General features: G+C 41.6%; 1 protein-coding gene across 2 annotated transcripts in view; it reads left to right on the top strand.

Moving 5' to 3' along the window:
* Positions 1 to 13,523, top strand: part of igf2r (insulin-like growth factor 2 receptor) — a 53,590-nt gene extending 40,067 nt beyond the window's left edge. Inside the window, exons 36-51 of one of the 2 annotated variants that reach the window (XM_050057640.1) lie at positions 1,670 to 1,751; positions 2,085 to 2,218; positions 2,401 to 2,550; positions 2,656 to 2,820; positions 2,939 to 3,149; positions 4,188 to 4,340; positions 4,692 to 4,926; positions 5,391 to 5,527; positions 8,012 to 8,129; positions 8,569 to 8,715; positions 8,889 to 9,073; positions 9,382 to 9,568; positions 9,667 to 9,816; positions 9,916 to 9,985; positions 10,151 to 10,435; positions 10,511 to 13,523. In XM_050057640.1, coding sequence (XP_049913597.1) covers positions 1,670 to 1,751; positions 2,085 to 2,218; positions 2,401 to 2,550; positions 2,656 to 2,820; positions 2,939 to 3,149; positions 4,188 to 4,340; positions 4,692 to 4,926; positions 5,391 to 5,527; positions 8,012 to 8,129; positions 8,569 to 8,715; positions 8,889 to 9,073; positions 9,382 to 9,568; positions 9,667 to 9,816; positions 9,916 to 9,985; positions 10,151 to 10,435; positions 10,511 to 10,669 — 2,568 coding nt within the window. In that variant the 3' untranslated portion in view covers positions 10,670 to 13,523. The remainder of the gene's footprint in view (positions 1 to 1,669; positions 1,752 to 2,084; positions 2,219 to 2,400; positions 2,551 to 2,655; positions 2,821 to 2,938; positions 3,150 to 4,187; positions 4,341 to 4,691; positions 4,927 to 5,390; positions 5,528 to 8,011; positions 8,130 to 8,568; positions 8,716 to 8,888; positions 9,074 to 9,381; positions 9,569 to 9,666; positions 9,817 to 9,915; positions 9,986 to 10,150; positions 10,436 to 10,510) is intronic. The other variant, XM_050057641.1, reaches the window with a different exon arrangement.
* The last annotated feature ends 203 nt before the right edge of the window (positions 13,524 to 13,726 follow it).

Raw genomic sequence — 13,726 nt, 5'->3', positions numbered from 1 at the left:
TTAAGTTATTTCCACACAGCAAAATGAAAAATATGGAGCATTCCTTAGCATATTGGCACTTAATTGGCCATTTGACAGAGCAAATTTAATTCCAGTTGAGTGCAGTCTGTAGGTGAATGACAATGACTTTCTAGAGGCTTCTCAAGGGTAACAGAATACTTACAAGGAGACAGGAATGTGGCATGAAATTATGTGGTGCTGTAGAAAGCGTAGGATTGTCTCACTACTTTCAGAAAAATTCTGAAAACTGAGGATCAAAAGAAGAAAATATTCAGAGGAAACTTTCTGCAGCCATTGTATAGAATAAAAATGGTTGAATTCCTCTGCTTAGAGTTTGGCTTTCTGAAGTCTAACGACTACGACTGTTACTTAGGGGTGTCACAATTCAATTTCACTTTTGATTTTAAGGTCTGGATCCAATTCAGTTTTTGATTTAAACATTTTGTTTCACTACTGAAGGCTTTGCCATAGAGCGCTGAGAGGAGCCAACACGGAAGTTAGCATTGCTCTGGTTCCCTCGACAAAAAGCCAGTGGGATATTTCCACTGGATTTTGGATTATTGCGTTAAACAATCGCTGTAGCAAACGAACTTTCTCACTTAGACACTTGCAAGCAACCATCTTTTTTGGGACACATTAAGACTTAAAAATTTATGAGTTGGGGCGTCGGTAGCATAGTGCATAGTGCCAGCGCCCCATGTACAGAGGCAATGCCTCACTGCAGCGGTCCGCTCTCTCTCACACCATTTCACTCTGTCCTGTACATTAAAGGCAAAAGCCTGAAAAAATAATCTTTAAAACACATCAGTTGTGGTATATCATGATGTATTTTATGTTGTAGAACAAAACATGAACGTCTCTATAGCTTGTGGTAACCACAGACCTTATTTCAGGCATCTAACCAAAAACAAAACCCATTGACTTTGAGACGAGGGATCCCAGAGTGCTAACATGCTAACTGATTTCCAGGTTTTAGGGCTTATTCCTGTAGCACTCTGTTGTCAGATTATTGAGTCTTGATTCTTAAAAATCAACAGATCATTGGTTTTCTGCCCTGACAGCTGTCATTTACATTTTCAAATTGTTCCTTAAACAGATAGGCTACATGGTATAAAGTGTGATATAACAGCCATGTTTCTCTTGGAATGTACCACAGTGAGCTCATATAGTCAATTTTAAATAATTTACTTAAAATATAATAACAATAATTTATTTCACAAGTCGATTGACCAAACTGTTTAACGCACAATCAAAAAGAAGAGCCCTTTACAACACCAGGTGAATTTTCTCACCTGCAAAAAGCTACATAACTTCACCTGTGTAGCCTGCAGACTGTAGTTTTTCTGTCAACAACGCATTTGTTGTTTACATAACTCACGTGGAAACTGCTGACCTCAGGGAAGGAGAGAGATTTTCCAGTTCTGTTGTTTTCCGTCATCTCCGACTTTGGCAGTGGCCATTGTTCCTAGAAAAGTGCAGCTGCAGGCTACCACTAAGCTACACTGTGTTGTCTCTGATTGTACCAATCCTGCTTCTGGGTTCGGTGATCAAAATCAAAAGCTCATTTCGATTAATTTTTCGATTGAGAATCAAAATTTTGACACCGCAACTGTTACTCTAGAAGATGTGCCACTCACATTTTTTTTCCTTTTTGTATAAATTTTTTCAGGTAAAGTGTTCAGTCCAGAACGGCTCTGCTGTTATAGACCTGACTCCTCTGATTCATGTCAGTGGATACTACACAGCAACAGGTCAGTGGGCTACGGGCTGAGGTGCCCTTGGTCTGACATCTGTCCAGTAATGCATGTGTTTAGGTCCTGTTTGTGCATGTGTCTACATTTTAGGCCCGTGTGTGTAATCTGTAAAATAACAATAGAGTGAAAAACTTGAATTTCCCCTCGAGAGACTAATTAAGGAAATTTAATTTTTGCATGCAGTGATGGAGCTCTAAATCTATTATCAAATTCACAGAGAACAAGTGCAGCACAATGTGCATCCTGTCAGCTTAGATTTTCAGTCACGTGCATCATTTATGAGGCACAACAGTCAGATTTACTGTTGTCATGTATCTGTCTTCCTTTCAGATGAGGCAGTGGACCAAACTGACGAATTTCCAGACTTCTACATCAACATCTGTCAGCCTCTAAACCCCATCCCCGGTGTCACCTGCCCTCCTGGAGCTGCTGTCTGTATAGATCCTGATAATGGACCGCCTGTGGTAAGACACTCCAAAACCACACCCACAGACACACACATTTTCTTTCACGTTATTGTCAGACAAGGCGGATACAGGTCCATTTACTTTGACCTCACTTTCATGTAGTTTGACTGATTTTGGACGGTGGTCATGTATAAAAGTCCAATGTCCAAAGTCCAATTTTGTCTCTGTGTCTCTTAAAGGACATTGGGCGAACTACCAGCGGCCCTGAGATCAATAGAGCGACTGGGGAAGTGTCCATCACTTACCACAGCTCTACAAAGTGTGCGGCCGATCCAGCACAGAACTACACTTCGACCATCATCTTCACCTGCCAGAGAGGCCTGGAGCTGGTCAGTGAGCACTTTGACATCCTTTATGATAAGAATACTTACACATGCACCGTTACTTCAACCTGTTTTTCTAACAAAGCTGCAACCTTTCATATCTTCATCCAGGGCTCTCCACAAATGCTGAGGCTGCAGGGATGTGTCTATTTGTTTGAGTGGGCGACTCCTTTAGTCTGTTCAGATGCTACCCACACCAACGCCAGCAGTTGCAAGCTCACTGACACCCAGCTCCAGTACACCTTTGACCTGTCGACCCTCTCTGGTGAAGTCCAGGTGAGCTCCGTCCACAGGCTTGTTGTTGTTTAGTTTTTCAGGTATTTTTCAGCCAGGGTACACAGACTCTGGGTCAACAGTTAAGAAAATATACTAAAGTTAAGTCTCTAAATGTTAGGTATCAGCGGGCTCCAGCACCTACTTCATCAACGTCTGCAGCTCAGTGACAGATCCGGCCTGTAAGAACAGCACAGTGTGCCGGGTGTCTGGTTCCGGTTCAGACAAGTCGGCCTCATCCTTTGGCATCAGCAAGGCCATGACGATGGACTTCAAACACGACGAGGAGGCTGTACTGATGCAGTATGGTGGGGGAGATCCCTGTCCACCAGGTAGGTCTAAACTTACCATGTTTATGGCCTGGGTTCAGGCTTTGGACCTTGGATCTTTTTCAGTGACTAATTGGAACAACCATTTTTGAAATTGGTCCAGTATTGACTGTTGCTGCAGCTGCCAGCAGTGTTAAACAGGCTGCAAAGTAACCACTCTGGGTAATTATCTACTGTCAATTTACGTCAACTGGAAGTGCTTGTTTTTGCCACTGACATGCTCAAATTATTACTTTTAGTGTCTAACAACTTACGGAAAGCATCCCTACAGAGGTCAACCTTTTTGTTAAAGAGTAAGATCCTTTTTGTTTAACTAGACACAGGCCCCAAATCACCAGCGCTAAACCCACTAGACTCCATTTGAAAAAACAGTAATTTTAGCATGTATAGAGGCAGCATATTTTCACATCTAACTGTGTGAATTAAGGGTTTATTTCACTCAAGCCAGAGATAACGATTGTTCAAACATCGGAAAGATGAACTGAAATGTTTTTTGTGAGTTTTATTTTGTTTCTGATAACTTTAAATGAAATGTGCGTTATGATGATTAAATTACTGCTTTATTAAATGGAGTTTGGTGTGTGTGGCAGTGGAGACTTTTGGGCTGTTTCTGGTTAGAGAAAATGGATCTTATGTTTTTAACTAAAAGGTCTATCTCTAGGAATGCTTTCAATAATGTTTTCAGACACTTTCAATAACAGTCTGAGCCTGTCAGTGGCAAAAACAAACACTTTTATTGGACGTAGATTAATGGTGTGCAACTGTCTACTAATCTTTCGCTGCAGCCTGTTTTGTCACTGCTGGTCAAATTTCCAAAAGTGTTCCCACCAAATCATGTGAAAATAGGGTCCAGGTTTAAAAAAAAAAATCCTAATCCTTAATCACAAATATTTCAGTATGCTCAAATTTTTATTTCAACAATAATAAGATATTTACCTACACATTGCTCTAGACTCTCAGAAGTGAAATGGATCATAATAATGACGTAAGATCAAACTTCTTGGAAAACAAGTAGTTTATGTGTTTGTTTGTGTGCTCCAGTGACAAATGAGGGCGAGGTGTGTGTGTTCCCCTTCACATTCATGAAGAAGTCATACACAGAGTGCACCAAAGATGAAAGGACAGATGGCAGGAAGTGGTGTGCCACCACTGCAAACTATGACACGGACAAGAAGTGGGGATTCTGCAGTGAAGGTGACCGCTTTTTGGCAGGGGAGAGGAAGATGAAGACACAGAGAGAAGGCGTGATACAACAAAATCATCACTGTGAACTCCAGTCACATGCACTGAGATCACATCTGTTATTCATGCTTTAAACAGCTGATTTTTTGGAAGTTCAGGACTCAAGCATAAATCTGTGAGGTGTAGAGCAGGCAGACAGTTGCTGGCTTCATTTTGTCAATGTGTTTCAAAGCACCTGTGTGCATTATTGATGCTAAAACTTGGGCTTTTTTATCATTTGTTCAAACCTTTCAAAATAATTTGTTGTGTTGCATTTATTACCTCTCTTCTAAAACCATGCTGCCTTTCCTCTCTCTCTTCCAGCGTCTGGAACGCGTCAGTCCTCCATATTGTTTACTTGCGACCAGTCTGTGGGCCACGGCACTCCACAGCTGCTCTCAGAGACAGAGGGTTGCTCAGCCACTTTTCAGTGGCGTACCAGCGCTGTTTGTCCACCGGTGAAGATGGAGTGTAAGCTGGTCAGCCAGCATCAGACCTTCGACCTCCGAACCCTGTCGTCCCTCACTGAGCCGTGGAAGTTCCGCCACCAAGGAGATTCGTAAGTGTGGCTTCAGTCATGGATGGGCCATGCCTCCATGTCTATCTCCTCCTTATAGTGCATAAATTGATTTTTATACTCATTGATACAGAAAAATGTAGGAGGAGGCATATAGGATGTAGATTAATACATTTGTTCAGTGTTTTTTGTTTTGTTTTGTTCGTGCAAATAGTTAAAAAATGCGAGGATTCATGAGGATCTTATCGAGAGGTTTTACTTTATATACAAAGGCATGAAACTAACTGAATTAACATTTTTGGGGTCACAGGTCAAATCTTTTATCATGGTTTTTAGGCATAAAAGTTTCTTTATTTAATAATTGCATTACCACTTTGTACCTATAACACATTCTGCTGAACAGTTAAAAATTTGTTTTGCAAGGCCATCTGAAGCACTTGATCCTTTACTTCTTGTGTCCTGATTTTATTGAGATATGACACTCTTTCCTGTGTCTGTGTCCTCAGATACTTCATTAACCTGTGTCAGGGTATCCACGGTGGATTAACAGGTTGTCCTGAAGAAGCAACTGTGTGCCGACGCTCAGCAGCAGGAGTGACCCAGACCTTGGGCCGAGTTTATACTCAGAAAATGAGCTACACTGGTGGGTAACCAAGTCATACACGTTTCAGTCTGCTTAATGTTGGTCTTTTTGAGGGCGAGTAGTGATATCTGCTTGAAGGTTCTGATATCCTAGGGTCAACATTTCTATATATTTTACAGTTTTGATGCCAGTAGAATTGAACAAAAGCAAATGGGGATGCATTTCATATTTTACTGCTAATGTCCTATACTAATGCAACTGAATACTGACTCTGATTTGAACCACTGGTTCCCAACCTGGGGTCCCAAACAGGGAGGCCCGACCCCCTCTATAGTCACTAAGGCTTTATGGGTGGTCGTGAGGCCTTCAAGTTTTTAAGGGATGTAAAAAAAACTTAAAAACAAAATTTACAGCAGGCCTATATTTCAGCATTTTATTAATTTCTGCGAAGAAAACTAATTAAACTGTTATTTTTAAAGTTTAGATTATTATTAGTTAAGAAATAAACTTGAAAAAATCTCACAGGATAAGGGCACAGTGAAGACTTGAACACAGCTATGTTCTTCTTATGAGCGTCAGGGAGAAATAGACACTGAATTTGTTGGGGGGAAACCCTATTAAGTATGCATGGTGGTGAGAGAAAAAAAAACATAAGACAGACAGAGGATCATATTAAAGATTCCTAAAAATATCATGAAAACTTCTCTCTGATGCAAAATGCACTGGAAATAATCTGCCTTACATTGCGTCAAAATCTCTTGTTTTACACAAATTTCCTGCAAATATTGCGTTCACAATTTAGGTTAATTGTACAGTTGATCAGTTTTTCTGTACTGTTTTTGTTATGCATTGAATATAATTTGAAATATCCATTAAACATGTCACTTAGTCAGGGGTCATAAGTTTACTCAATGATAGAAAAGGTTTCCCTTAACTTAAAAGGTTTGGAACCACTGATTTAAACAGAAATCAGTGCAGGCTTTGAGGTAAACAGAGTCAAATTTAAATTAATAGTTAGATGTACAGTGTATATTAAATCAGGGTCCGACGTTAAGGTTTTTTCCTACATGCCCTGCCGGGCAAGTACTTCTCAAATCTACTTGCCCCATCTAAATTCTTACTTGCCCTGCCTAAGAGGTTCTTTTTCTGGCTGTGTGGTGCATATTTTCGCTCATGACTTATATCTTACGTCAGCAGAGACGCTCAGCCAATGGAGGCAGCAGCACATAAAAAAGCAGCACACTGCAACTGGCCCCTCCGAGGACAGAAACAGGAGAGGAAATACACGATTACAGGCCTGGAGTTAAGATATTTTTAGGGCAAGGCCACTTTGGCCTTTGATAAATACAAATTTATTGGGGCATCACGGCCAAAATGTGGGGCACCAAGGCCAAAACCAATGGCGCAATAACAATATGTGCTAACTACATTGAATGAAGACAAAACAATATATGTGTTGAAAAACAGTACTGAGTTTATTAAAACTGGGTGTGCATGACTGGGGATATATCTCGTTTCTTGTTGTTTTGATTCATGTCCCTTATTTTTTAAGTCTTTGAAATCTCTTTATTCTTTTGTTATCTCCTAGTTATTAAGAAATTATTATTAGAAGAAGATTCTTTATTGTCCTTTCTCAGCACATTACATACGTTTGACCTCTGCATTTGACCCATCCTACTGTATACACTGGGAGCAGTGGGCAGCCACAGTGCAGCGTCCGGGGACCAACTCCAGTTCTTTTGCCAATGCCAGTGGTCAGGGTCACTGACAGGAGTATTCACCTAACATAGCCTACATATCTTCAATTATATAATTATTTATATGTCTCTATGTATATTTTTACATAAATCCAATATTTAATTTGCCTTTAAAAAAATCCTCTTCCTTCATTTAATTTGACAGTGTTTATTGTATTGTATTATATGTATTAATTCTCTACAGGATCTTGTATGTTCTTTAATGTGTGTTCAATTTATTTAAAGAAAAACCGTTTTGGTGAACCCTGCAGCAAAGTGAACCCTCTTCCTCAGAGAGGATCTTTGCCTCTCAGTTTGTTCCTGGCGACAGAGCAGAGTGAACCGTCTTTCTTCTCAGAGGATCTTTGTCCCATGAGAGCAGGCAGCTGTTCTCTGTGTCCGCATTTAAAACAACTTTCGCTGGCGATTTGACAGTCACTAGAAGCACATTATGACCCTTTTTCTGAGTGGTACCTGTGTTGTACATGAGCTAACGTTGGCGGGTAAGGACTGAGAGGCTGTCCGGTATGTGTGTGTGTCCGAGTCGGTGCTGCTTGCCCGATCGGGCATGTCTGCGCAGGGTCTGCTGGCCCGCCAGCTATTTTTACTTGCCCCGGGCATTCGGGCAACCGTTAATGTCAGACCCTGTTAAATGGAAAGGAGGTGATATTTTTTGTTTCCTTCCGCCCCAGTGAGGTTGCAGCACTTATGTAAGCTCTTGTTTTCTCTTACTAGTGACTGTCACAGCTGTGGGTTTGATTTTGTGCATTAGAAAGTTATTGATCACAGTCTCAAACTGCCTCTGCAGATGGAAAGATCTTTGTCAATTACTCATCTGGTGAAGATGTCTGTGGTAACGGCGTGAAGGCCAAGACTGTGATCCAGCTGAGCTGCGGCACCACTGTGGGACACCCAGCACTCATCAGGTAACACACACCACGGTACATGTTCAAAATCTGCGTCATTCACAGCTTTTGTTGTCATGACTTAACTACCATGTGTAAATCGATCAATAAACTACATTCTGGAGTAACACTCATTTACTTTATGGTTCAGGGACTTCTAACTGCCAGTTAATGACAAAACACAGTGTTTGTCTTAAGTTAATCTTTCTCTCGTTACGGCATTGTTTGAGGCGCATTGCCAAACATTTCTCAGCAGACTTGTCGTTATTCGCAGAAAAGCAGTTTCTATAAAATATGTACTTTTAAAAGTTGATGTACTTTACTAAACACAATTACTTGCTTGAACTGGTCCCTTAATGTTTGCTTTGTCATATTTTTCAGTCTTAAATGTTGCTTTCTGAACTATTCAATGTGCCACCTTGCTAAGAGCATCTCATCTCCATCTGTGTCTGCATGACAGTGTGGATATGGCTTCATGTGAGTTTGTGATTGGCTGGGAGACTCGGTTGGCGTGTGCGGTGAAGCAGCGTGAGGTGGTGATGGAGAATGGGACGATACAGGTTCCTGACACTGGAGTCAAGCTCAGTCTTGGAGAGGTCTACTTCAGGTAACACAAGCACACTCTCCAGCTGTCCACCTGTGGCTTATTCCCTGCTCCCAGTACGCTCTTCTTCATGTAACTGATGAATTTCTCACATTGTTGCACAAATGAGAACTTCTCCTTTTCATTTTCTACCTATGTCGGTCTGTTGACCCTTGTTTTTACCCTCCTCCTCTCAGCCACCATCAGGCGTCTGGAGACATCCGTACCAACGGCGATCGGTACATCTACCACATCCAGTTGTCAGGCATCACCAACAACTCCCTGCCCACCTGTCTCGGTGCCAACATCTGCCAGGTCAAACTTAACGCACCCTACAGACGCAGGATTGGCTCCTCCAGCAAGGCCAAGTACTACATCAAAGGTAATTTACTGCTATATTTAGTAGGTGGTATACAAAAGTCATGGTTTGATTCATAACCTGGTTTAGGAGTCACGATTTGGTGTAGTGGGGGAAAACAAAACATGTTTGTTTTTCATTTATTTTGAATGGGCATTTGCACTAGTGAATTATAGTGTTACTGAGCGCGCTCATATGCAACCATTTATATGTGTGCTCAGTGCTAAACATGCTCTTACTAACATACCATTAATGATCACGTTAACTTGAGAGATAGTGTTTAGTGTTAACTTAGCAAAAGCATGTTGACAACGTCTCTGCTTTCTCATCAGGAGGAAACCTGGATGTGATGGTGCCCTCGGACTCGGCGTGTGGGCGGGAGAGGACCACAACAGTGTCGTCCACCATCATGTTCCACTGCAGCCCCTTGGCAGGCATCGGCATCCCTGAGTTTATGCTGGAGACGGATGAATGCCAGTATCTGTTTGTGTGGCACACGGACGCTGTGTGTGGTCTCATGTGAGTAAAACCTTTTACGCTGGAATTAAGTTTTTACTCCAGACAGCAAAGGCAGATTTAAGAATATATTGAAGATTTCCTTCCTGATTGTCTTGCAGAACTGTTGATACACAGTCATATGACGAGGACAACGGCGAGGCTTCAGTTCTCTCAAGGCGAAGTCAAGCGGTGGAGGTGATGTTGACCCTCATGTTGGTGGGTCTGTCTGTCTGTCTGCTGGGGCTCCTGCTCCACAAGAGGGAGAGGAGGTGAGACCAAGAGCGTCAAACAAATGTCAGGTTTAAAGAAAGCTGAATTTTCACAAATGCCTGTCTGAACTGTTTTTGCTCATCTCTCATCTCCCACAGAGAGCTGGTGATTCAGAAGGTTGCCGGCTGCTGCAGGAGAGGAAACCAAGTCTCCTATAAATACTCAAAGGTGTGTTGGTCTAATGAATGAATCAATTTTGACTCTCTTTACACACTCCGGATAAACACACTGTTCCAGCCAGCTACTTTGTTAATTGCTTTCGAAGGATGCTGCATCCACAAAATCTCCTCTTCCGCTTGCCTTTCCTGACTCTGTATCATTTTATCCAATCAGGTCAACATGGACGAAGAAGGGGGAGAAGAAGAGATGGAGTGGCTGATGGAGGAGCTCGAAGCCCCTCCCACATCCACTTCCTCGTCCTCCCACCGAGGGAAGAGCAACCACGGCAATGGTCACATCACAACCAAGCCGGTGAACACGGACGGCCTGCGCTCGTTCTCGCTGGACGAGCAGGAGGACGACAGTGAGGACGAGGTGCTGAGCGTCCCGGGGGTGCGAGTGGTCAAATCCTCCGCGCTCCCCAGGCACTCCACGGCCCATCGCAGCCCCTTCCTTCAGGTGAGCATCGTCTCAGCATCTGTCCAGGTGTTTCAAACATGGTGTTCAGAACCTCACTGCCTTCCCTCATTTCAGGAGGAGAGCGACGAGGACCTGGTCGGCCTCCTGGACGAGTCAGAAAAGAAGAGGAAGAGCAGCAAACCTCGCTCCTCAGGCCTCAATCACGGTAACAACACGGCAGCCAATAGGAAACGGGATGAGGACGACAGTGACGAGGACCTCCTCAGGGTGTGATGTCACTTCCTCCGTCCCGCTCCTCCTCCCCCCACGACCAATCTGAACTCTTCTTTCTCAGTGAATGTCTCCATAACAACAACAATGAAGTACCAACAACATATTGAAAGCAGAAACCTTTTCCTCTCTTTGGGATTTTTTTGTTGGACTGCACCTTTACTCGGCCTCAGACTCTATCCAGTCCACTGTCTACAGACTGTTGATGTTAGCACATGGTTTCTTATTTATTGATAGCTGATTATTTAAAGTGTTCTGCAGGCTGTTTTTGACCTGCGCCCCATTTTCTCATATTTTCTGTCATAATTCTGAAATGAAATAAGTTACTTCTCTATCAGTCTTTCCACATTTATCTAATATAGACTCTAAAATCAACCCCAGAGGCATTGAACTCATCTTTCTTGACGTTCTGGCTCAATGAGACATGTCAGTGAAAATATGTAAATTAAATATTTTTATTTTCTTTTTGAGTTTTTGAAAAGTTGTGCCATTGCTTTAGCACTTTACTGTAGCATTGATTAACCGAGAATAATACTACATGTCTCATTGCACACAGTGAGAAGAAAAGCTACTTTTGGAGTTGATTCTTGGTTTTGATTTTAATTTCCAGGACTGTATTTAATAACTGTGGTGAGATTGTAAGTCAAGTAACTCAATAGTGAAACAAGTATTTGGGCGAATAACGGCTATCAAAGAGTTTAAAAAAAGGAGGAACTGGTTCAGTTCCCTGGACGTGGGCAGCGAAGGTGTCGGCTTGTGTTGTTTCTAAAGGGAATGAAGACACCTGTTTGTCTTTTTCTTGCTGTTTACAGTTGCTATAATAGCAGATGTTTCTCTTTCTTTCCCCTCAAAAAGAAAGCACGATGCCTTCCTGACGATGAACCTACTTCGTGTTTTCATCGATGAATCATGTCCGGCGACAGATTGATTTGTTTGTCTTGTTTTGATCAGAGACATTGTACATAGAGGATAATGTTCTATAATATGGACGTTTTGTTTGTTTGTTGTCTTCACTGGTGAATTGCTCACACGTTTTGTTTTTATGATTATTTAAACGGCTATCCGTGCTGATTATCTGTGCGAATCTCTGCTCTGTGAGAAAATAGAGATGGCCTTAAGTGTGAATGGACGGTCGACGAGGACGGAGGTTGAAAGTGAGATGTTAGTTTAGGTTGGTTTCTGAAGCCCCGCCCCCCACCGTCCTCCTCTCCCTCCGAAGCCATATTTCTACAGCCACCGCTGGCACTAATGTATGGAAATTGGGAATTTTGTGTTTCCGCTTGCACGCTCTCGTACATTAAAGGCTCAGTTTTGGTATTCAGGTCTGTGACTGTGGATGATGCCGCATCAAAAGTTTTAACTCGGTAAAACCAAGTTTTTGTAGTGCCGAAATCAGGCTCTTTTTTTTTTGGCCAAATGCATGTGATGATAAGAAAAGAAATGAGCATTAAAGTGTTAAGGAAACAGGCAGGTGACTTACATTTAACATATTTTCTGCTTAATAATCAAACTAGTGTTTTCACAGAGATTATCAGTGATGATTCTTTCACGAGTGAAATCAAACTGACAGTGAGATGAGTAAGCCTACACAGTATAAACACAGAGTACGTGTGTGCCGTCCTACTTGCAGGTTCTTTTCTTTGGTCCCAGCCAGAGAAGAAGTTGTTGATGTGAAGCTTTTAGTTTACACAATTAGAAAGCAGACGTATGAATTTACAAACTCACAAATAGTCGAACATTTACAGCAGCATAGTTTTGGTAGCATTTCATTCTCATGGTTCCAGTCAGAACAAGTCAAACTCTAGCTCCTGTGACTTTAACTGCACATGGTGGACCTGTCTGTGCTCTTTGAGGTAATTCTTCTCTGGTTTTCATACCAGTTAACAACATATTAGGTGTGTTTTTTCCGGCTGCTAATGACAGTTATTTTCATTATAGATTAGACCAGTGGTTCTCAACCTTTTTCATGTGAAGGACCCCTTAAGTGAGACTTCCTAGGTGACACCACAGTTCAGGGGATGACCATGGAGAAGGTAAAATGTATGATCAGAATTATCAAACTGACTCTTATTCACACTGGACTCAGTTTTATAGTCAATTGAAAAGTGAAAATAACCACCTGGAATTCTGTCAAGGACCTCTGAGAGTCTCTGGTCCCCTGGTTGAGAACCACTGGATCGTACAGTACAATGCGAAGAATACTCATCACAAGCTCTTAAAGTCCAAGGTGACGTCTTCAAATGTCTTTTGTCAGAGCAGTCTGAAACTCAAAAAATGTAGAGGAATCTAACAAATTCTCACACTGGGGAAACTGATAACAGAATTTTTGATGCCAGATAATAACTTTATCCAAAAAAAAAAAAAAAGAATGTATTTTCCATAGATTAATTAAGATGAGCATTTAAGTTCATTCTTGACCTTTAACATAGTGATTTAACAAAAAAAAATCTTAACTCAAGGTCCACTTACTAGCTTTTTCTTAAGCTTTTAACTACTTCTCACATCAGATTCCTTAGTTGTCGACCAAGAAGTTCATTTGACTGTGAGATGTGATTGAAAGCCACAGAGGGGGAGTGAGTCAGCCTGGAGTACAGGGCTTTCTTTGTTTAACTTCTCAGTCCAAGTTTGAGGAACGACTAGCGAGCAGACATCGTTCAAGCTCAATAAACAGAACATTAAAAATATTAGTCATCGTTAATCGTTGAAGTTGATCATCGAGCAGAACTGCCATATATTTTCTGTTTTCAGCCTCTCAAATGTAAAGATTTTCTCTGTTTCATATCGTTGCAAATAAAACACGTTTGGGTTTTTAGACTGTTGGTTGGTGAAAGCAGGCAGTTTGAAAACATCACCTCAGCCTCTGGGACATTTTTCTGTTTTTTTTTCTGTTTTCTAAACTAACACTTACTCGACTAATCCAGGCAGTGATCAATACATTAACTGATAATGAAAATACTCATTAGTTGCAGATCATTCATCTACTTATATCAGTAAATTTTGAATGGAACATTTTCGAGGTATGTCATTTACACGTTATTCTCACAAACTAAAAGAAGAATC

The sequence above is a fragment of the Epinephelus moara genome, chromosome 12, assembly GCF_006386435.1.
Source record: "Epinephelus moara isolate mb chromosome 12, YSFRI_EMoa_1.0, whole genome shotgun sequence".
Classification (NCBI taxonomy): Eukaryota; Metazoa; Chordata; class Actinopteri; order Perciformes; family Serranidae; genus Epinephelus; species Epinephelus moara.
This window is presented reverse-complemented; position numbering and strand designations above follow the sequence as displayed.